Genomic DNA, 21,777 nt, shown 5'->3' with positions numbered 1-21,777 from the left:
CAGTGCAACGACAGCGCGTACGCCGCCGTCGTGAGCTCCGAGCCGCGCACGGAGACGAGGCCCGGGGCGCCCGAGCTCAAGGTTGTTATTCTCGTCGCGGACTGTGTGGTGATGATGCAGAATACGACGATGTATCACACGTGTCAGGCCTTGGAGAGACTCTTGATGAAAACGCAAGTCAGACTACAAAATCTGGCGATGAACGTGGAGATGTAATTGTGGTTGGTGCCTTAGTATACTTCGAAAGAGAGGACGTTGATCCAGTGATTCTCTATATAGAAAAAAGGGAAATTTACTCGAGTCGTCTAAGCGTTGGATCATCGCATATCATGCCGCATGCACACTGCCATCGCGAGGCAACTTTTATCAAGTGGCCTCTCGATTCCGGGTAGCCTGTTCACCAAGTGGTGGAGTTTCACGTTTTTTGGGTGAGACACGTATTTGCGCGGCGGGGCTGTGTGTGTGTGTGGTTACTGGCGGCCCCCCTGATGACCTAATAATAAGCGCCGCGCCAGCGAGCTCAACACCACCACCATCAATCAACCAACCTCCGTCCAGCTCAGCTCATCAGAATGCTGGCGGCGTGCCGCAGCAACCCCCCTTCCTCCGCTACTACATCAACATCATCATCACCATCATCATCATTTACAAACTCCGCAGCCGCCCCAACCCTCCCGGGCCATGGGCTGAGAGGGTCAGACGCGAAACAAGCAGCAAGTGCACATGCATCCACCTACGAATAAGCACGGGACGCAGTCAAAGCCGCCGCATTGGAGAGAGACGAGGAGCTCGACGACGACGCCGCGGCCGCCCAGGGCGCCGACAAGATGTCGCGGCGGTGCGCGCGCAAGCTCGAGCGCGCGTGCTGCTCGTTTGCGACGTACATACCGCTGATATTCGTCTACGGACTGACGACGTGGGCCGTGTGGGTGGTGATAAAGATCGGCCTGATCAGCGTTGATGGTAGTTGGATAGGTACGTTTGGCATCTGTCGTCTTGGACGAAACAAATCTTTTCCAATGGCTCCTACGGCTGCACGGTTGGTTGGTGGATTGGCAGGTTTGCTGACGGAGTCGCGAAGCAGGCACCGGATCGTCCGTCGTCGGCTTCATCCTCTACGCCCTGCTCAACTGGTCCTACACGACGGCCGTCTTCACCAGCCCCGGCTCCACGACCAACGACGATGGCTACGGCCTGCTGCCCACCACGCAGGGCCAGCAGCCGTCGGCCACGTCCTTCACCGTCAAGAGCAACGGCCAGCTCCGCTTCTGCAAGAAGTGCCAGGCCCGCAAGCCCGACCGCGCCCACCACTGCTCGACCTGCCGCCGGTGCGTCCTGAAGATGGACCACCACTGCCCCTGGCTCGCCACGTGCATCGGCCTGCGCAACCACAAGGCGTTCTTGCTCTTCTTGATGTATACCACGATATTCAGCTTCTATGCCTTTGCCGTCAGCGGCACCTGGGTCTGGGGTGAGGTCATCGAGGAGCAGACGCGCTACACGGACGCTCTCATGCCGGTAAACTTCATCGTCCTGAGCGTCATCAGCGGCATCATCGGCATCGTCGTCGGTGCCTTTACCGCCTGGCACATCATGCTGGCCGCCAAGGGCCAAACGACCATCGAGTGCCTCGAGAAGACGCGGTACCTCTCTCCCCTGCGCAAGACGTACAACCACGCGCACAACCCCGCCAACCATATCCCGCAGGCCGCCCAGCAGTTTGTCGACTTTCACACCAATGCCCTGCCCGGTGTCACGCGCCCCGAGGAGGGCGAAGAGCGGCCTGTCGACCTGGACGGGGCCCGGCCGGTGCACATGTCGTACGACGACCTGGAGCGGCAGCAGTCGCGCAGGCGCTACGAGGATTACCTCGACGAGCAGGAGTCGGAGAAGCTCCCCAACGCCTTTGACCTGGGCTGGAAGCGCAACCTGCAGCACCTCATGGGGCCCGTCCCTGCCCTGTGGTTCTTGCCCATCTGCAACACCACGGGCGACGGGTGGTCGTGGGAGGCGAGCCCCAAGTGGATCGAGGCCCGCGAACAGATGAGGGCCGAGCGAGAGCGTCAGCGACAGAGGGAGATTAACGCGGGCTGGGGGGCGCCGGATGACGACCCGTACGCGCCCGTGACGAGTAACGGCAACGGCAGCGCGAGAGCGGCACCGACGAGCCAAGGGGGTTGGAGGCCGCCGAGCAAGGCGGACCGCGTCCTTGGCCGAGACCCGAACCTGTACGCGGACGGCACGCAGACGATGCAGATGCAGCGCCTGACGCCTCGCGGGCGGAACCTCGAAGACGATCTTCTGGATACGGACGATGAGCATGACGCGGCAGAGCCGTCGCCCCGGACGGACACCCGCGAGGAAGCCGAACGGCGGGCGATGAACGTGGTCACCAACGGCCGCGGGTGGGGCCGGGCCGGAGCGAGCGGGATGCTCCGTAAGGGCAGCTCCCAGAGCGCGAGCGGCACGCCGGCCATGAGCCCGCAGTTCCAGGACGACGGCGTCGACTGAGCGGGAGGGCTGTTTGCATAGATGAGGTGTACGGAAGCCAGCCAGCTGTTCGTTTATTTGCACACTTAACACGGGGGGAAGAGGCGGAAGCGTTTGCTTGTAGACCTGCATATGTTTATACAAAGTATCTTCTAGGAGCCCGGAGGGGCCTTGCCGGAGGGGGCTGAGCTCGCACGTGCACGCTTTGGGCGGCTAGGGGCGAGGCGCAATGCATGCATGCATTCATGGCCCGCGGGGTTGATGCATTTTCTGTGCTGCTGGATGATGATGCCTTAATCTCCCTTCTCCTAGCTGTACGCACGAACGCATGGCGAACCGGGGGCAGCTGTCGAGTAGGGCACGGTAAGGGACTCTAGGAATATGAAACATGGAGAAGCACAACTAAGCGGCTAAGCGTGTCTACTCGCAAGGTGATGTACTACGTACTACTGTAGGAACCAGATCGGACGGGCACATGCGACGTACAACGATACCATCTAGTTTCTCTCAAAGTCTCGCGCCAACGGAGTGCTGAAGGAACCCTACAAGGGAAGCAAATTGAATAATAAAGCTGATCAAGTAGACAAGTACGTACCTAGGCAATCGAGCAGGGGGGGTGGGGGACATGTCAAACGGGCCCGGGTGTGTGAGGTTGGTTACTTTGTGCTTTCTTCTTTCCCTTTGGTCTCGCCGGCATCGTCGTCTCATCGGCCTGTCGGGTTTGCTCGTGTCGTCGTCTGCCGAGAGACGTCTTGGCGTGTCGTTCAGGCCCCTGGGGGTATCTGTCTTTAGTTACTACGTAGGTAGAGAGAAAGTAGTCGAAACGAGGGCGTAGATGAATCACCATCCGCTTTCCCCCGTGTCCGTTTACCGCCCGCCCCCTCCCCCTATATGCCATCTCGACTTTTGCCCATAGTATGTAACATAACCAGTAGCCCAGCAAGTACAAGATCAAACGGGCACCACAAACCTCGCTCGGTGCTTCCAGTGTGGCCAGCGGGTCCTCAAGTGCGTGTGCATCATGCATGCATGCGACAGCCCTTTAGCAATACCGGGTCAAATCCCAGGGTCCACACACACGCACACATTAAGCCGCGGGCTCGACCCAAGACCCCTTTCTGTAGCTCATTCACTTCAGCAAATAAGTAGAGAAGAAAGAAAAGTCATCCTACGTCCCATCCATCGCCATATCGTCACCAGATGCTTCCCGAGCTCTTTGTGGGCGGCATGCACACACGCACGCACCCACCCCTCTTCCGGCCTGGCTCACTTGCACGCAAAATCTCCCCGCGCTGATATCAGGCATGGGAAACGCATTGGATGGAGGGGGGAGAGCAAGAGGATTAGTAGGAGCAGAAAAAGGTGCTCATCTATTTCCAAAAAGAGGAAGATGCTCAGCCGGTTATGTTTCCTGGCGGTCCAGTCCTCCGGCTCGCAAACATGAACTCATCACTACCCCAGCCCCTATCCTTCCTTCAAGTGTCCGATTCCATGGAACTGCTCTCTCCCTCTCTCTCCCTTCTTCAACTTTCCAGACCCCGCCCCCACCAACGTCAGCTAATGTTGTACAACGCTCTACAACAGACAACCCCCTGCCTACCTGCTTGCATTCCCCCGCCCCCGCCACCCCTCCACCCACGCGCCAAAGCCCGCAACAAAACCGCTTACACAAGAAAAAAAAAAAATTCACACTGGACGGCGACACACACAAATGGCAGGCTAGGTCGGTGCTTGAGCGGCGGCGGCGGGCGGATCGTCGCGGAGATGGGACACACACACACACACACTCACTACGTACGTGCTACGTACCACAAAGTGCCAATGGCCCGCCGTTCCCCAGATAGATTTGACGCCACCAGAATCCGGGGGCGAGAGAGCACGTAAGTCAGTACGTAGCGGCATGTATGCAAGGGGAGCGGCGCTTTGTTTGCACCACCCTCCCCCCCTTCTGGTCCACCAACCAATCCAGGACGACGCAAACGTCTCCACGAGGAACATGAAACGCCGCGAGGGAGAGAAACCGTCGTCACGGAACGGCACACCCTACCCACCCCCCCCCCCCGGACGTTCGTGCCAACAACCGTGTGTGTGTGGCCACGGACCCTTTGCTGGCTTTCCTTCGTACCATGGCATTATGGCTAGGTAGGCATCCTTTGGCTCTTTCCGTGTTGCCGCGGAGCGCTATCAAGTCGAAACATTCCGCAAAAGTAATCAAGAAAAGGGGGGAGGGGGGCAGTAAGCGGCGGGGTGACCTGCGAAAGGAGAAGGAAGAGGCGCAATGGAAGCAGAGCGCACAACCATGTATGTCACTGTTAGGGCTGTGTATGTGTGTGTGTGTGTGTGCGCGAGTACGAAAACATTGCGATCATCCCGCATGGAAGAAGCGAAGAGAGAGACAGGCCAGCCAGCCAGGAGAAAAAGGAAAAGGCGGCAAGGGCGGTAAGAAAGAAAAAAACGAAACGAGAGTCCATCTCCAAAAGTCGATCAAGTAAGTACAAAACAACATGATGCCAGGGGCAAACGAATGGTAGTAGCCATCAAAGTGGAAAAAGATAGGAAGAGCAGGGAGAGAGAGGGGGGGAGGGGAGGGGAGAGGGGCGTGTGCGTAGGGAGGGCAAAGGGTAAAGAAAAAAAAACAGATGGAAAAAAAAAAGAAGAAGTGCATGCCACTTCTCTGCCCTAGTTCATCTCGCGGGCGGACCGGTTCATGCGGGGTGGATGAGGCAAACTGGGGGTATCTTCTTTCTTTCTTTTCTTCATCGACCCCAGCGAGAGCGCTCAGCGATCGACATGTCAACATCCCAACCCGTCCCACCACGAATCCCCTGCTTGCCCCTCCCTCCTTTGCCTCATACGTACAAAGCACATTCGTACATTCACCCCCTATTGCCTACAAGATTTTGCCCATGTACGTTAAAGTGCCCGACGAGCGCCAGGTTATTAAAAACAAAAGGAGGGGGGAAAAGCGCAGAATTAAGTGGTCCGGGGGTTAAAACGCACAACCTTGATCCCTTGTTTCCGGTATATTAGGTACAATGCACAACGTACAAAAGTGGATAATACAAGAGGCGCAAACAAAGACAGGCAGGGCAGGGAGGTACCTACAGTACGTTAGGCAGGCCCACCGGGGTCTCGTTGTAAGGTGTGTGTTGTGAGGGCAGACAACCTTGCGCTCGGACGACTGCCCCGGGGCCGGAGAAGGGAGGGTTTGAGGAGGATCACTGCCCGTCTTGTAGTAACGCACAAAGTACTATTGGACAGCGTATCATCGCGCCGCGAGTGGCTGCCACGCGTGGGCGTGCGAGCATAAATACAGAAAGAAAGAAAAAAATCCGGGGTGCATATGTAGGTGCTACATGTAGAAGATATACAGCAGCGATTGAGAGGTACTTACTTACCCCCGACTTTGCTACGGACGCGCCTGCCAAAGACCCGATGACATATGACAACACGCGTGCATGATCAAAAACTCGAACGAGTGACATGACACTCATTGCGACAGGAGGACTCTCCCCTCGCCCACGGTCCCATCGACCACCGGAACCAACCATTTATCAAACCCGGTTAATAACTAACTTAATAGCTAGTACAGTACAGTACAGTCCGTTCCCGCTTTCGTCTGGCCCCCGATGATTGATGTGAGTAATTAGCACATTGGAGAGAGCAGCCCTTGATGGAACGTGTAAAGCGAGATAAAAGAAAGACACAGGTAGAGATGGAAAGAAAGAGACGGAGAGTTGAGGCAAAGAGGTCGACCCTACGCAAAAGGACAACAATACTCATCCATCATTCATGCAAGTAAGTCACCCCGAACCCAAGACCAAAACAGAAACTCAGACGCGAAAAGAACAGAAGGAATCCGAAACGAAACGGAACGAAATGAAACGAAACGAAACGTACCAAACACAGACACAGACACAGATACCTACATACTACACAATTTTACAGCGACGAAAACAGTACCGAAAGAAATTAAAAGAAAAAACACCCCCAAAGAGAGAGAGAGAGAGAGAGGACAAGCAGAAACAAAGCACGATAACTACACAACAAAACCCACACACACATTATCAGAGGCCTACTTACTGTACTTAAACAACTCACGCACAACACGCTACAGCACACCACCAACACCACGGCCCCTCCCCTTCCCCAGTTGCGTCAAGTAGGTATGCTTATCACTGCAGCTTCCTTGTCCCCCATGCCTCCGAAATATCCGTCCTCCTCCCCGCAGCATCCAGACATCCGACGATCCAAGGCAGATTCAAAAGGTCCGAGCACGCGGCTACACACACACACCTCCGCCCCGCTCGCCATCTCCGTCCTTCATGCCCATCGTCATGACCGACCAGACCCGACTCCACATCGACGTCATGCCCAATTCCTCCGCGCCAGCACTGGCGCGCGACGATCACGGCACACATCACTGTCATTCTCGGGCGTCGGTCGGCTCGTTGTCTTTCCCAATACTGGTATTATGCTCAGCTATGTAGGCATCTTCCCCAGCCACGCCTCCCCACAACGAATCCCAACCCCTCCCTACTTCCCACATCGTGAGGCTACAGTAGCCAAGAGTCATGCAGCGCGAGCCACTGGATAAACAACGTCTTTTGTCAAAAGGAAAAGGAGCACGTGTTACAACGTCGATCCTCGGCTCCTCCCTTCCCAACGCAAATGCATCAAAAGCTCAACGCCAAAAGATCCCATGCAGCGTCTCCTGAGCGGCCCCGTGCATTCCCAACGCACATGTGCCCAGACAGACACAGTAAAACATAAAAGGAGAAAAAAAGTGGAGAGAAACATGATTGCCCATGCCCGTTCCTTGTCTATCTTGCCCTTGTTCGAGTGCTATGCTTCCCATGCCCTGTAACAAAAAAACAATCATGGTATATGCAACCCCCGCCATCGTGCAAAGCCCGAAACCACCCTAGCAACACAATCAAGCAACTCTGTATAGCACTCCGCCAGCATGGGGGGGTATTTTCCGTCCTATTTTCGTGCGCCAGCTTTAGACAAAGGGAATAATGATGAAGGAGAAATTCCAAAGAGGAAAAGAAAAGCCAAGAAAGGTTCAATCCTTGCCAGGCCCCAGAGACTGGTGGTAGAAGAGTAAGGGAAGAAACGAAGGTGTTGCTTGCAAATCGACAAAACTATGGTCGTACACGGACAAGGGTGAATCGGCCCAAGTCTCGAGAAAGGGGGGAAAATATGCTTGCCAGTCCCACCGCTCTGTGGCGCGCCAGGATCGCAGTCGATCGTGGGACTGGGCGTAGTGTGTGTGATCGTCATGGCACCATCTTTGCGTGAACAACGCAATTGTTTGGTGACTTGCACAGCTGCTCGGCAAGCTCTGCACCGTCATGACGACCCTTCGCACGCCAACAAGTGTGACCAATGCGGGCATCACGGACAGCTGTCAAAGCTGCTCTTTTCCATGCTGCTCTTCTCCGTGCTGCTCTTGTCCATGCTGCTCTTCTCAAATGTACTTCGTGGGCTGACAGTCCCGTTCGAGCGACCAAAGACCTTGCCCCCGAAGCGATTGAATTTGCTCACGTCCTGAACCGTAGAAGGGACGTCAAAGAGCTTCGTCTCGATGGGGTCGACCTGGATTTTGCAAAAAAGCGTCGAGAACAAATACTGGTCGCCGGCATGATTGAGCAGAGGCAGGGTTCGGTAGCCTTGCTTCAAGTTCTTGAGCTTGGCGGTATATGTGGCGATGGCAGCCCCCTCCTTGCTGTTGTAGCTCTCGCCGTAGCTGGCCAGCTTGACGGACCAGCGCACAAAAATGAGCTCAGGGTGCTTCGTCGTCACCTGGAACTTGAACTGTCCGCCAGAGAACATGGGGTTGAAGCCATTCTCGCGAATCACCTCGGTCTGGAACTGCAGCGGCGAGTCGCCCTCGTAGAATATGTTCGAGCCCACCTCCTTCTTGTCACGCTTGTCGTTGGCGTGGAAGACCTCGACCTCGACATAAGGATCCATGGACTTGGCGGCCGCCAGATTGGGCGGCCTCATCAGCTGTTGGGCCGAAATGACGTCGACGGTAAAGGACACGACAGACCGCTCCTTCTTGCCCTCAGCGATGGCCAAGTCATACGGCCGGACCTGAATGTCGCGCAGCTCAGGTGGCTTCAAGACGTAGCCCGACTCGTCCCTGCCGCCCTCGAACATGGCATGGTTGAGCTGAGTGCCTAGGTCGAACGTCTGCCAGTTGAGCGCGGCCATTTGCACGCCGCGGCGCCAGTAGATGAGCGGATCGAAGTTGCTTGACGCAAACCTTCGGCTGTCGGGGTAGACTCGCATCAGGTACCGCATGTTGTGGATGTCCAAGGCCATCTTGGCTTCTTTGGTGCGGGAGTGCTTGGCAAAGCTTGTCTCCATGAAGGAAAAGATGTGGTTGAAAGCCTTGGCGGCCGGACTATCGAACCCAAAGTACTTGACGCCGGCGCAGTACACGCCCAAGGCACCCAGCACCTTGGTCGTCTTGTTTGCCGATCTCCCGATGGTGCCAATCTCGCTACCGCTCTCGTTATCGCTGGTGCTGCTGCTCATGAGCTCGTGCACCTCACCTTCGGTAATGGTGTTGACGCGACTCTTGCTCACCAGACGGCGAGCTTGGTTGCTGGCAGCGAGAAGCGGACTCTGTGGCAATGACTGGGAAGGCGTGAAGGCGCTCGTGTCCGGGACAGTGGGTCTAGAGAGAGGAGAGCCGAGGCTGCTTCCTCGGCGCCTGCCGGTGACATCGGCGACAGAGCTGTCGTGGTTGCCACCAGGCTTCTTAACCTTGATGAGGATCCGCTCCATAAGCTCCGACGGCGACGGCAACTTGTCTGATGTCGGGTCGAGAGGCTCCGTGACGAGACGCACGCCGAAAGCTTCCTTCATGATGTCCACCATCAAGGCCTGCTGCATGGGGCTGCAGTGAACCTCGAGGGAGATCCACAAGGGGAAGCTCGACTTGACAAAGGCGTACTTGTTGATGGTCGTCATGACCTCCTGGAAGCTGATGGCCGTGGTGAGCGTGCGGCCGTGGACGACCTGCGGCTGGCCATCGGATCCGTCCCAGCAGTCGACCTCGACGCAGCGGCAGCCTCGGGCGAGAGCGGCGATGTATCCCTCAACGCTCGACTGTCCGGCAACCTGGCGGCCGATGAGGTAGGTATTGTGAGAGCTTGAGATGAAGTACTCGTTCATGGGTCTGTCGAGAGTGTATTCTTGGGGCTCATCGGCCAGCGGGCCATTGTGCTGAGAGGAGAGAAAGGCGACGAAAGCCGCCTCCGACATGATGTTGGCGGCGCTGTCCGCATCGAAAACGTCAACATCCCCGGCTCTGTGCTTGCGGACGAACTTGTAAAAGTGCTTCTCCCACATAGCTATGTTGGAGTCGACGTCTTCCCCCTGCACGTCGCGAAGAAAGGAAAGAAACTCCGGCAACGTCAGTCCAGCCTGCGGCTTGGCCGCAATGCTACGGATGATGCGTTGGATATCTGACCGCTGCCTCATAAGCCGGACGAAGTTGAGAAACTCAGAAAAGTTCAGGCGTTCGCGACGCCTGGCGTCGCAGAGGCGGAAGTTGGCCTGTAGAGTGGACTGAGAGCTGTACATGTGCAGGTTTTGGCAGACCTGCATGACTCCCGCAATGTCCATCTCCTCTTGCGCGTCCCCTCGCGGCTGATCGCCAAATTGCCTCATCATCTCACTGTGCCAGTACTGCGCAATGGCTCGGTCGTTGAACGACATGAGAGATGTCATGGCCTCCTGTCGGTGCTTGAGCATGGCGTTCAAGAAGGTGGTCCAAGTAGAGCACGTCTCGACGTCATCAGCGATGAGATGAAGGAACTTTGTCTTTGACTTTTCAGGAATAGAATAGAGGATGGAGAACCAGGTAGAGCGCTCAGACTCAGGGATGTTGAAGTCGCGGCCATACTGCTGGATGTCGGAGCCCGTGCGAATTTCTCGAATCTCGTCGACGTGGAGAAACTTGTTGGGCCTCGCCCGATCCCAAGTGAGCTTGTTCGTCTCGGGCTCGTAGACGAGGCGAATTCGCTTGGAGCGATTTTTTTTGGAAATTTTCCGCAACCAGGTTCCACGCTGAAGCTGCAGGGGAATGACAGGACCAGCCATGTTATTGGAGCTCCCCGGGATGGATCCCGTAGTGCTGTTGGCAGACGAACCCCGGGGCATGCCATCGAGATACAAGGACTTGATTGACGCGAAGTCCTCGCGCTCATCCAGGTCCGACTCAGAGTCCGTGGACACGGCGCCGCCGCATTCTGGCGGGGCGGTGGTATTGCTGTCACTCCGACGCCTGAGGAAGCAAGGGCCTACGCTTCCATCGCGACTGGCAGGGGTGGCAGATGACTGGCGCCGCCGGCTGGTGATGCTCCTTGACGCTCGGCTAGAGATGCGACGGATGATGTTGCCCTTGGACGGAGCGGCATTGACGGAGGACGTCGAGGGTGCGTTGCTTGGTAGGGAGTTGATGGTGGTGCTGTTGTTGTATGCAGCCTCGGCAATGGGACTGGTCGTGCTGCTGAGCCAGCTGTGGCCGAGCGAGTTGGCACTAGGTTTTCGTGATAAGATGGAGTCGGGAAGCTGAAAGCTGGAAGGAAATTGGTCCTCGTCTTTTGGACGAATGGGTTCCGGGGATGCCTGTATTGAAGAATTCCTCGTCAAGACTGCGGTCTCTGGAGACATGATGGGCGAGCCGTGGCGTGAGCTTGAGGCCACAGAGGAGGAGCTTATGGCTGAAACGGGAACGGGAGCGGCGGAAGCGGATGATTGCTGGTGCGCAGCAGAGTGGGATTGGTGTTGTAGTTGATGTTGCTCTGATAGCGGCAGGTTTGTTTGGACGTGGCTCGGACGAGCGCACCGAAGCTGGATAGAAAGCGACGAGGACCTTGTAGGGTCCACGGATTGTGTCGAAGTCATTGGGTTGGAGTCCAGGTCGCCCGACATCAATCGTGCCGAAGGAGCACGAGACACACAGCAAGCGAGCCCGGTGCACGCCTATGAAGGCAGTGTCGACATTTATAAGACCAGATGTGCTCCGGCATGCATGTTGGGACGGGCCGGGGCAGGAACAGAATGCGGGGAAGTGGTCAGAAATAGCAGATCCGCGGCGCGGTGGCTGTTCACCTGGCCAGGGGTCGTATTGGAGCTGCTGGCGATGCGTGTCTTGCAGACTTCTTGCCAATGGGGCCGGCGTCACGACAAGAGCAGCAGCAGGCAACGCCAGCGGGTTTGTGAACTGTGCAGAAGGAGGAGCACCAACTGTCCAGCAGCAGGCTCCGCAGTTCGCGACAGATAATCGACCCAGCCAAAGGTCCAGGAGTGGTGGGCGGCGGCGGCGGCGGCGTGATGGTGGTGGTGGTGGTGGTGGTGGTGTCGGAAGCGGGAACGGGAGCTAGGGGCAGATCTCGCCGTCTCTGCCAGGTTCGAGAGAGGCCCAATGTCGCGGGTGGGAGTGGTGAGGTGGCAGCAGCTGGTGGTGGTGGTATCGTATGCAAGTCGCTGCTTTGGGGTATGCGTACGATGCAGGCCGAGAGGCCTCGTTGCGCTTCAGCCAGGAAGTCGCAGACGATGGGGACGCGGGCTTAGCTGGGCGTGGGTGAGATGCGACGAGTCTGTGTCCCGTGGGCAACGCCCGTCGGCTAGCGGTTTTCCGCGAAGGCGTGGAGGAGGGCGTCGGCGACCAGAGTCGCAGAGCAGAGGGTGCGTACTCGAAGGCAAGAGGCGCGAAATTGGCGAGCCCGGCACGGCGGGTGCGAATCGGTGGTCCTGGCGTTGTTGCGTGTCTGTCGTTTGCTGGTGGCCAAGGAAGGGAAGGGCGGAAGCTGTTCGCAGAGAATCAAGGGCGCTCACTCGCTGCAACAAGCGGCCCAGAGTCGAAATTTGCCAGGTTGGAAGGACGCAGTGGCTGATGTTTGCGCGTCCACTGCAGAGCCGCAGCGAAGACGACGTCGTCTGTCGTCAGAGGTGCAGCAGCTCCTTGCACCAAAAAGGGCGCCTGTTGCGGTGCCGGCAGATGGCTTCTTCCACTTAGTCAGACTGCAGGCAGGGCGGGCAGGACAACGGATCGCTGCGCCAACGATGGATGTCGGAAGGGAGGGGCGCACGTCGTCGATGCGGGTGTCGTGGTACGTCGGTCCACGAGCAAAGGAATCCAGGAAGATGTGAGCCAGGGCGATGTGTGTCGTTGTTGCTGCGGACGGCGCTGGTGTTTATTATGGAAAAGAGATTCTGGCGGTGGAAGAAAAAGGTGGTTGAGTCAAAGGACGGACGGGGTGTGTGGGATCCGGGCGTAGTAGTAGTAGTGGTGGTAGTAGTAGGTAAGGTAGGTAAGGTACTAAGGTAGGAGCAGCAATGGCAGGCAGTACGTAGTCGTCAGGCAGGCAGGCAGGCTGTCCGCCCGTCCGTCCGTCAGTCAGTCAGTCACTCCACGGCGCGGCTGCTGTGGAAAGCACCAGCACCAGCACCAGCAGCAAGGTTGGTTTTTCGGGCACGCAAAGAAAGGTTTGGGTTTGAAGGCGGGTGGTCAAGAACCGGGGGGGGCGTGGAGGGGCGTGTGGGAATGTCTGGACGCCGCCGGCGCGGATCCACCTCGAGGCGTGTGTCTGTGTGTGTGTGTGCGGATCTGGAGGAGGATGAGAGGAAGTACTAGGTGGAGTGGAGGAGCAGGAGCTGGAGGACTGGAGGCAGTTGAGGGCTGGGCTGGGCTGGGCTGGGGCTGCTGGGCTACAATGGCATGGCAAGGTGCTGCCCTGCTGGGCTGCCCTGCCCTGCCCTGCCCTGCCCTGCCCAGCCCAGCGCTGCGCAGCACGGCGGCGGCGGGCGCGGGTGGGTGTGGGGAGCCCGTACCTTGGCAAAGTACTTCCATCATAGCAGCGCTGCCATTGAGTTGAGCAAGACAGCGGGGAGACACCTCAACTAAACCCCCATGGTACAATGACCTCCCTCCCTGCCCAAAGGCCCCGCCGCAGCTTAGGTCACTGCCCGTCGTTGGCACCACGCGCCGCCCGCCCGCGCTTCTGGGTTTTTTTTTCTGGATTTTTTTTTTTGGTCGCCCGCATCACCCACCCACGCACGCCCGCCTGGCCCAGGATGACGGAACCGCCCAAAAGGGGCACGACGGGCAACGGCCCTGGCCTGGGCTGGCCATCTGGGGCGGCAGGGCAAGGGCAAGGCAAGGGAGGGGTGTGCCCGCTCCGTCAGTCCGTGTCTCATTATCGGACGTCGACTGGGGGCTGGGCCCGCTACACCAGGCAGCTCTGGGGGAGATTGTGCTGGAGACGAGACATGCAAAAAGACGCAACAGCGGGACGAGCCTCGCATGGCAGGCATGGCATGGCATGGCATGGTCGTTCGCCCGGGGTGCGCCCTTGCCTTTGAGGGCGAGGCGGCAGCGACTCGTATATTCGGGGAGGTGACGCGCCGTCTCCATGGTGGAATGTCGTTGCGCTTTTCCACGCCGCTTCGTTCTGATACGAAATGCTAGCGCCGGACAGGGCAGGGCTCGTCGGCCTACTGCGTTAGTCGCTGTCGTCTTCTTCCCTCCCTCCCAGGCAGACCCCCTGACAGACTCGTGTCGGTCGGGGGTCTGGGATCCTGGGATCCTGCAGCGGCGCCGGCAGAGCGGATGACTGGGAGAAGCGAGGACAGGGTCCGGCCAGCGCAGCAGCAGGCGGCGACGACGACGACGACGACGACGACTGCTGCTGCTTGGGGGTGTGTATAGTGGTAGTTTTCCTCAGACGCGGATGAAGATGAGCGCCCGTCCGCCCCCCGAGACGAGCGAGGCGTGATGATGCGCGAGAGATCAGGACATGGTCACGCATTGACGCGACATGGCATGACCAAGGCAGGCCGCTGCTGGTATCTGGCAGACACATCGACAACACAAAAGTCCGGGGGGAGGGGGCTCAGGCGTGGAGTGACTGACGTGCCAGGGTGGCAGGCAGAGTGACGAGTGAAGAAGCCAATGAATGGCGTCTTGCATCCGTCCTTCCATCCACCCATCCCATCGATCCGCCTCCCACGGGCCCTCCATAACCAGTCGTTGCACAACAGGGCAAGGCGAGGCGGGGGGAGGGGACAGAGCGTGGCAGGGCAGCACCGACGAGTGGGCGGTCAAAGACACCGACCAAGGAAGCACACCACGGGCAGCGCAGCGCAGCGCAGCCCGCCCATTCATCGCATAGATGACATGGCACACAAATGGCACCCGCGCACCGCTCGCAAGCAAGGGGCGAAAAAAAGAGGAAGACGGGGGAGGGAGCCCGCGGGGAGATGGATGGGATTTGCAAACGATCGGCTCCCCCTCCCCTCTGGGCCAGGCATGGCATGCCAGCGCAAGCCGTGTGATGCCAGGCCATGTCACGCCATGCCAATGTCCGGCGCTCATTGCGGACGATACTGGACTGGTGCCTTTGCTCTCGCAGGGTGCCTGGCGGAACGTCTGGCAAGTCAAGATAGCGCATGGTCTGACGGGCGGGCGCCCGAAGCTGCACCACTACGTCAGGTACATTGGCAGCGGACCTGGGCAGCCCAACGAGAAGAGGCGCAAGAAAAGGCCAAGGGTACTGCAATCTCTGGCGGTGACGTAGGTACCTCTGTCCGTGTCAGCGCAACGTGGGAAAGGCCAGGTAACGTTAGTACGTACATCGCTGAGTTCTAACTTGGGGCGACTGACTGATGAGCGCCCCGCCAGCCGCGCCCACGTTTGAGAACGAGTGCCGGGAGATTGTTGGCTCTGAGTGAGCCAGGTACATCGCCGTGCCTCACCAAGCACAAAGTTCTTACTACGACACCATGCTGACAGGCCACTCCAGGGACGCAGAGAGCCTCACTGCGCCTGTGTCAGTGAGTCTGTTTTTAACTTAGTACTACATACGTACGACCCTGACGCGGGCAAGCAAGGTACCTTACCTTTAATGATGACTGGACCCCGGCCCCCGCCTGCGTGACGCCGCAAGAAGCGCCCACGCGTTGGCGTCGGGTATACTAGCATCGTGCAGCAAGCAAGGCGCTGCTCGTCATCACCAAGTCCCTGCACTGCACTGCACTGCACTTCGCTGCACCGCACTGCATGCAGTGCCAGCGCGCCAAGCCGCTGCCTGCTGGCCCTTTGCGCGCGCGTGGCCGGGCCCGGACCACGAGGCGGCTCGATGCTCTCTTTGGGGCTTTCGCCTGGAACCTGGACGTAGACATGGCTCGGTTCGCCGCCGTTGCCCTACGTTATTGTGAGCGAGCTGCGGCCGCGACGAGACGGCTTGGGCTTCCCACAATGATGAACCCGAGCCCCCACCAGCCGCCCGCCAGGCGTCGCCGCCACACGGCGCTCAGGCAGACCGAAGACTGGCGAGCGGGCATCTTCTTGCTTTGCGGAGCACCCAGCAAGCACATCTGGCCCCCGTCACTCGGGCCAGGGAGCGTGTCGTGCGGCCGAGCCCGGGCAAGCAAAGTCCATGAGCTAGGAATAGCTTTCTTTCTTTGCAACCTGTGATCGACTGCGTCGCGGTCGTGTGGCCAAACAGGCGCCGGGTCAGGTAGTAGAGAGAGTAGAGCGAGGGGTCGCCCATATGCTATAGCAAGCATGTTCAAAGAGCAAGGAAGGCCTCCCAAAGGGGAGAGGCAGCAAGCGGAGTCTGTGCTGCTGCGACTACGGGCACACGTACGTAGGGACGAAGTATCTCAGAGAGACTTGGCCGACCGGGGAAGTTCTGGGCGACCCAACGCCCAGCCCGTGGTGCCTACCTACCTATCCAGCACCTTCTTCAGGTACAGCACCTTACTCACCCGCACCTACCTTGTAGGTACGTAGCGAAAGTCCATGCTGGGCAGCAGCTTGGACGCTGCCATTGGGTCGCACCGAAAGTGGGGTGTGTGCCTAGCGATCGGTCAGGGGGAGGCGAAAGCACCAAGACTCGGGAAGGACGTCGTATCGCACTTGCTCGACGCTCCCTCTCAAAAAGAGGGGGGGGGTAGGGGGAGCCGACAGCACAGAGGCAAGGAATGCCCGACTTGCGTCGCGAGCCCTAAAAAAACAAACATTGGAAAAAAAGATTGGTGTCGATTTCGGTCCGAACAGGGGGAAAAAAAATCAAATCTAAAAATTGGCAGCAACAGCACAGCACGTCAGAGCTCGTACCGAGATGTCGTCAGCCTGGGCAACAGGCCTGTGGGTGATTGAAAGGGTTGGCAGGGGCAGGAAGATGCGCACGTACCCCACGCTGGCGGAAGCTTCGGGTCCGCCTTGGGCTTGGGCTGACGTTTGCCGCAAGGCTGTAGTTGTACGGGCACTGTACAAGGCATGAAGGTTTGATTGAGGGTGCGTGATATACCTTAGCTACCTCTAGTAGGTAGGCACCTGCGTACTACAAGTGGGTAGGTAGGTACCTCGCCGCAGCCTTCGCCGCCGCAGCACCCACGGTAAAGAAAATTAGCTGACTCTTGACATGGCACTCGCGACTTGAATCCATATCGAGGATGGGCATCGGCCCGGGGCGACGCCGCAACGCGCTGCCAATGACACAGCTGACAAGAAGCCTGCGGGGATCCATCTGTCTGTCTGTCTACAGTACTGGGTACGTATCCGCGAAACCACTGGCGGCCAATCCTTGCTCGCCATTGCCCTACAATTGCCCTGCCCTGCCATGTGCCTGCCCTCCCCCACCCCACAAACCAGCATTCAATCCCCGGTGCCATTGGACGATAGGCGCCGTTCTTCAAGTCTTCCATTTCGAACGCATTTCTCCGCTGGCTTTCCTGCCCTGTAGCGACCCAAAGTCCGGCCCCGGCCACGCAATCCATCCATGTGTCAGGCCAGGCAAAGCAGACCGCCTGGAGGGAGGCACAGCACGACACGCACAGCAGCGCAGTGCCGTCTTACCTTAGTAGCCAACTGGCTGGTCTCAGCCCCCGTCCTAAGCTTGACCGGTCGACCGTGCAACGAGCGCGCACATTCGCCCGCCAAAGGGCCCTGGTAGCCGGGTCTGAGCCAAGCGGGAACCGAGGTCTCGCGCACGAAACATTTGCATCAATCAGGGGGTCGCTGCTGCTAGGCAGTACCTGTCCAACCACCCAGGAGACGGCATGGCATGGCACCGCGCTGCACGCGCTGCATTCGAAGGCGGCATGCCGTCAGCCCATGGCATGGGTGGTGGTGGATGATCATGATACAAGACCTGCAGCTCGAGGCCGCATGACCATTGCGCACTGATGACGGACACCGCTCCGGACCTGGGAGCTGCCGGCCGATGAAGGAAGGCTGCGTCCGGAGGCCGTTACCATTATCAGATGCGATGCCATGCGACGCTGCTGCGGCCATCACACCTAGTGCCGTGGTTACACGAGAGACCCTGAGCCCGGAGCTGCCCCAGATAGCGTGGCCATGTCCGTGACCAAGGTCGGCGGGCAAGATCCTGGCCTTGCGACTCACAGACACACACACACCTAGTAACCGGGTACAACGGGTTTCTTTGCAAGTCTAAGCGGAGCGTCTGGGGGCCGTCAAACGCGCTCCGCACCGCCCGTGCCGTCCGTTATGCCGCGCAGGAACATGATGTGGCGGGCCTGCAAAACGTGGCTCGGTTGGGACCTTCTCTACTCACTCCCCGTACTCACGCGCAGCTCGACCAGAGAGACGTTGGACTGGGGGTCGGTGCGAAAGTGAGCGACTCAGTGCAACGACGCACCATGAATGGTCTCACACGCACCATGAAAGAAGGCCAACACGCCCACCCGCTGGCCAACAGCCGCCCGGCCTCTGACCCCCATCTGGGAAACCGTTTCGGGCATTTGAGCGCGCCCATCTCCGTTTGCCAAGGCCCACGGTTGAATACCAAGGCGGGCTTTCGGCTGCTGTTGGGCCTTGGCGCCTACGTACTACGTTGGTATTCCGTACGCTTTGGGCCCCCTTTCGTGTTTGTCGTCTTGTTTCATTTTATGGACGGAGATGTCGAGTCTCCTGTGCGGCGGCACCTTTGTGGTGATGCCTGGGTATGCCTTAAGTTAGTTTGGGTCATACGTAAGGTATTCTCCCACGGGCATTCGCCTGCCTCCGGATGGTAAGTAGTAGTAGTCGTGGCAACTGTACTACTAGCTCTCGACGCCCAGGCAGAGCGGCATGCTTGATCGCCCCAACACCTGAGAGAGGCCAGCGACCGGCCCAAGTCTAGCTTGGCGTCTGTCTCCCTCGACGCGCCGCGCGGAATGGCGCGACCGCCCTGGCGTTCTGTACGGTGGCCGTTGAAGCGGTCTGGGCTGGAGCTTATTGTTATGACTTTCTGAATGGGCCGATCGCACAACGGCCCTGATTTCTTCATTGTTGGTCTGCCACTATGCTGGAGCACTAGCACTGTTCATGTCCGCTGGGCAACCACCTCCCTTTGCCCCATTGACTCACCCGCCCTGGCAGCTTGGGCTGCTGCCGAGCGCAACAGAAAGAAAAATCTCACGACATCGGGCCCGTCAAGCCGTAACGTATCACGACAAGAGCAACATGACCACCTTCCCAGCTGTCTCTGGGCACGATCAATGGTGCAGGCTGGATCGGCAAAGCCGGTCAACATCGACCAACCTCGAGACAGCCCGGCGCTATCCCAATCCATCCGCGCGCACTGTCAAGACTCCACCTGGTGAAGCGCATCTCAGCATGCTTGATGCTTGACAGGAGCTCCCGCCGGCGAGGCGTCTGGGTTAGCGGCAACCTTGCGCAACGGCCCTCTGCCTCGCCTCGGAGTGGCAAGATAGGACACACAGGACAGGGCCACGAAACGTCGTCTCCTCGCCGCCCCCCCCTCCGGACTGTTTCCTGTTCGCTTCCGGATTGCGGGGGAGCCCCAGGCTCAAGCCACTCGCGTGATTCGGCCCAACACGGTTGACTGACAGCGGCCGCCATTGGCAAACCTTGATGCTTCGATGCCAAGTAGAGCGCCATGCTGAGCAATGACATCTCAGAAGCAGCAGTAGCCGTCGGGCGCCGGCAGCAGTGTCCGATGGAGGCTCTCTCTGGTTGATGGGATGGCGGAAGGCGTCGGCGCCCGGCACATTCCACCACCATCTGGGGAACCTGGGCACTCCCTCCACAACGACACCGGAAACGCGGGGAAGAAGAATGCGAGTCGCGCGACTAGTTCGCGTAAAGAGGGTGCCGCAGGCGCAGAGCCGCTGGTGTCAGAGAGGGAGGGGGGGGGGGGGGCTTGGGCTGGGGCTTGGGCTTCTTGGTGCTTTTTGAGAAGCGAGGGGGGGGGGGCGCGCTGTCCGTCTGGCCCTGGATTCCGTTGCGGCGCCCGGCCGAGCTTTGCTTTTTCCCGCAGACTGCAGCAGATGATGTCTAAGATCTAAGAGTCCCGGAGCGAGCAATGATGAGATGATGACAGCGGCTTCCCCACAAAGTAGCCACAGGCTGCTGTCTTGGCGCCAGCCATCGCGGCATCAGAGGAATTCGTTGCCCCCGAGCAAAAGTCTCATGTCCAAAGGCGGCGGCTTCTTGAGCACTGGCCATGGCTCTTTTGAGTTTCCGGTAGTCTGGGCCTGGCAGGGGGTGTCGATAGAGCCCAGAAAGGAGTGCCAGTAGTAGCAGCACAGGGGCGGGCGGACGGACCCAGAGGCGGCGCAGTAGGGGGGGCGGAAGGCGCAACGAGACAGCGGAACGATTAGCGATGATGCAGCTTGTTGGCACGCAGGCAGGTGCTCTGGGGTTTGCCGGCCCTCTTTGTTTGCGCACGGGGTCGCCCTTTGGATGGGGGCTCGCTATTCTCGCGTCCAAAGCCTCTGGAGATGTAGACAAAGTGGCAGCAAACCGGGAGGAAGGCAGCGGCGGCGGGCAGAAGCAAAACTTGCTCTGGGCAATGTGCTTCGTACTTCGTACACCGTAGCTTCCTTTTTTATTCACTGGGATCCACTACGGCGCTGTAGTAAACTCACAGGAGCGCAGGCCGAGGAGATGGCAAGACCATGACAGCCACCTCAGGCACTCGAGCTGCTTGCGTTTATGTCACAGGTGCAGCAACAATAGAAGCGCAGCGACAACATGCTCCGTGCCTCCCGCCACTGCCATTGTGTCACGGACACTCGCGCACCCTACCTGCCTTGCCATGCACTTACTTATTTTATCTCATGCAAGCTCTTCAACAAGGTCAGGAGGTGAGCAAGGTACGTCAGGTAACGTATATAGCCAGCTAGGCTTATGGGCGAGGTACCTGGGGTACCGACTATTGCGAGCTTTGGGCAGGCGCTTGGACCTCAAGTATATATTGTTTTTCTTTCAGTCTCCGCGCCATATCCGCTCCTGCCTTGCGCGGAGCTGGCCACCAAGGTCGGTTGCTGTTTCCCTTCGCAATATGCGCTCGGTACGTAACGAGCGGTGGATAAGGTAAAGTAAGGAGTCGTCAGGCCGTGCCTCAGGTTGAGTTTGTACCTAGTACCGAGGTACCTTACCCATGGCAGCATTGGACGCTGCTATGCTGCCCTGTCCGGTAAGCGGAGACAAAGACACGGGCGATTGCTCCCACGGCCCTCTTCCTCCACGGCCAATTCTCCCGATGTGCACTGCTTTCTGCCGCATCTGTCACAAACGGGCACTCACACGCGACCACAACCCGGCCAGCGCCAATTCGCCGATGGCATATACCACATACTTGGGGACGGGAGGGATGGCTGCGCGCGGGCGCACACACACACACTCACACACATACACACATACACACATACGAAGCACACGCGCCCACCACGCTGTACGGCGCTCGCGTTGCAACGCCCGCATCTGCAGCCTTGTCAGGTCCCATGACGCTCGGCCGAAGCTGCTGCTGCGTCGCGCGAGGCCCGGGGCCGGCCAGTCCTCCGCGCGGCATGCACCCAATGCTGTTCAATCATCTCCGACCTGGCCGACTCCATCCCGCTGCGCTATGCGCACCCAAGACCCAAGGCACAAGGCACCGCCCGCCCGCGCCGCCGCCGCCCTGCTCCACCCCCCACCAAAGTCCGCACGTCGGACACCGCAGGATTCAACTAACAAGGCGCAGTGAGGCCCTACCCTCGGTTTCGTCCAGGGTCCGAACTAGAACACAATAGGTGGTCGTCATTGCGCCCGTCTTGTTGTTGCGCCTGGCCAGAGAAAGAAATCGCCGGGGCCTCTCCAACAACACCAACAACAACAACGCGGCCAATGCCATGTTGGAGCCCTGCTCCACATGGTCGTCGTCAGCATCATCAGCAACCCCCAAAGGGACCGGGGCCACCCAAGCAGAGCCCCCCCTCGTACTTGAGCGTTCTGGGGCTGGGCCGCGT

General features: G+C 58.8%; 2 protein-coding genes across 2 annotated transcripts; one reads left to right on the top strand and one right to left on the bottom strand.

The window, feature by feature from the left end:
• Positions 1 to 552: 552 nt before the first annotated feature.
• PFA3 (Protein S-acyltransferase) lies at positions 553 to 2,924 on the top strand. The gene is made up of 2 exons (XM_047987155.1): positions 553 to 975; positions 1,082 to 2,924. The coding sequence occupies exons 1-2, from the start codon at positions 828 to 830 to the stop codon at positions 2,509 to 2,511; spliced, it is 1,578 nt and encodes a 525-aa protein (XP_047843139.1). The 5' UTR covers positions 553 to 827; the 3' UTR covers positions 2,512 to 2,924.
• A 4,021-nt stretch (positions 2,925 to 6,945) lies between these two features.
• Positions 6,946 to 13,118, bottom strand: JDV02_005831 (Phosphoinositide phospholipase C). Its single transcript, XM_047987154.1, has one exon. The coding sequence runs from the start codon at positions 11,443 to 11,445 to the stop codon at positions 7,891 to 7,893; it is 3,555 nt and encodes a 1,184-aa protein (XP_047843138.1). The 5' UTR covers positions 11,446 to 13,118; the 3' UTR covers positions 6,946 to 7,890.
• Positions 13,119 to 21,777: the final 8,659 nt, after the last annotated feature.

This window comes from Purpureocillium takamizusanense, chromosome 5 (genome assembly GCF_022605165.1).
Source record: "Purpureocillium takamizusanense chromosome 5, complete sequence".
In the NCBI taxonomy this organism is placed as follows: Eukaryota; Fungi; Ascomycota; class Sordariomycetes; order Hypocreales; family Ophiocordycipitaceae; genus Purpureocillium; species Purpureocillium takamizusanense.
This window is presented reverse-complemented; position numbering and strand designations above follow the sequence as displayed.

Excerpts from the sequence above, each read along its gene's own strand:
- PFA3 (XM_047987155.1), top strand. The coding sequence starts at position 828 with ATGTCGCGGCGGTGCGCGCGCAAGCTCGAGCGCGCGTGCTGCTCGTTT. Across the intron at positions 976-1,081 it reads CGTTGATGGTAGTTGGATAG|CAGGCACCGGATCGTCCGTC; the intron begins GTACGTTTGGCA and ends GGAGTCGCGAAG.
- JDV02_005831 (XM_047987154.1), bottom strand. The coding sequence starts at position 11,445 with ATGTCGGGCGACCTGGACTCCAACCCAATGACTTCGACACAATCCGTG.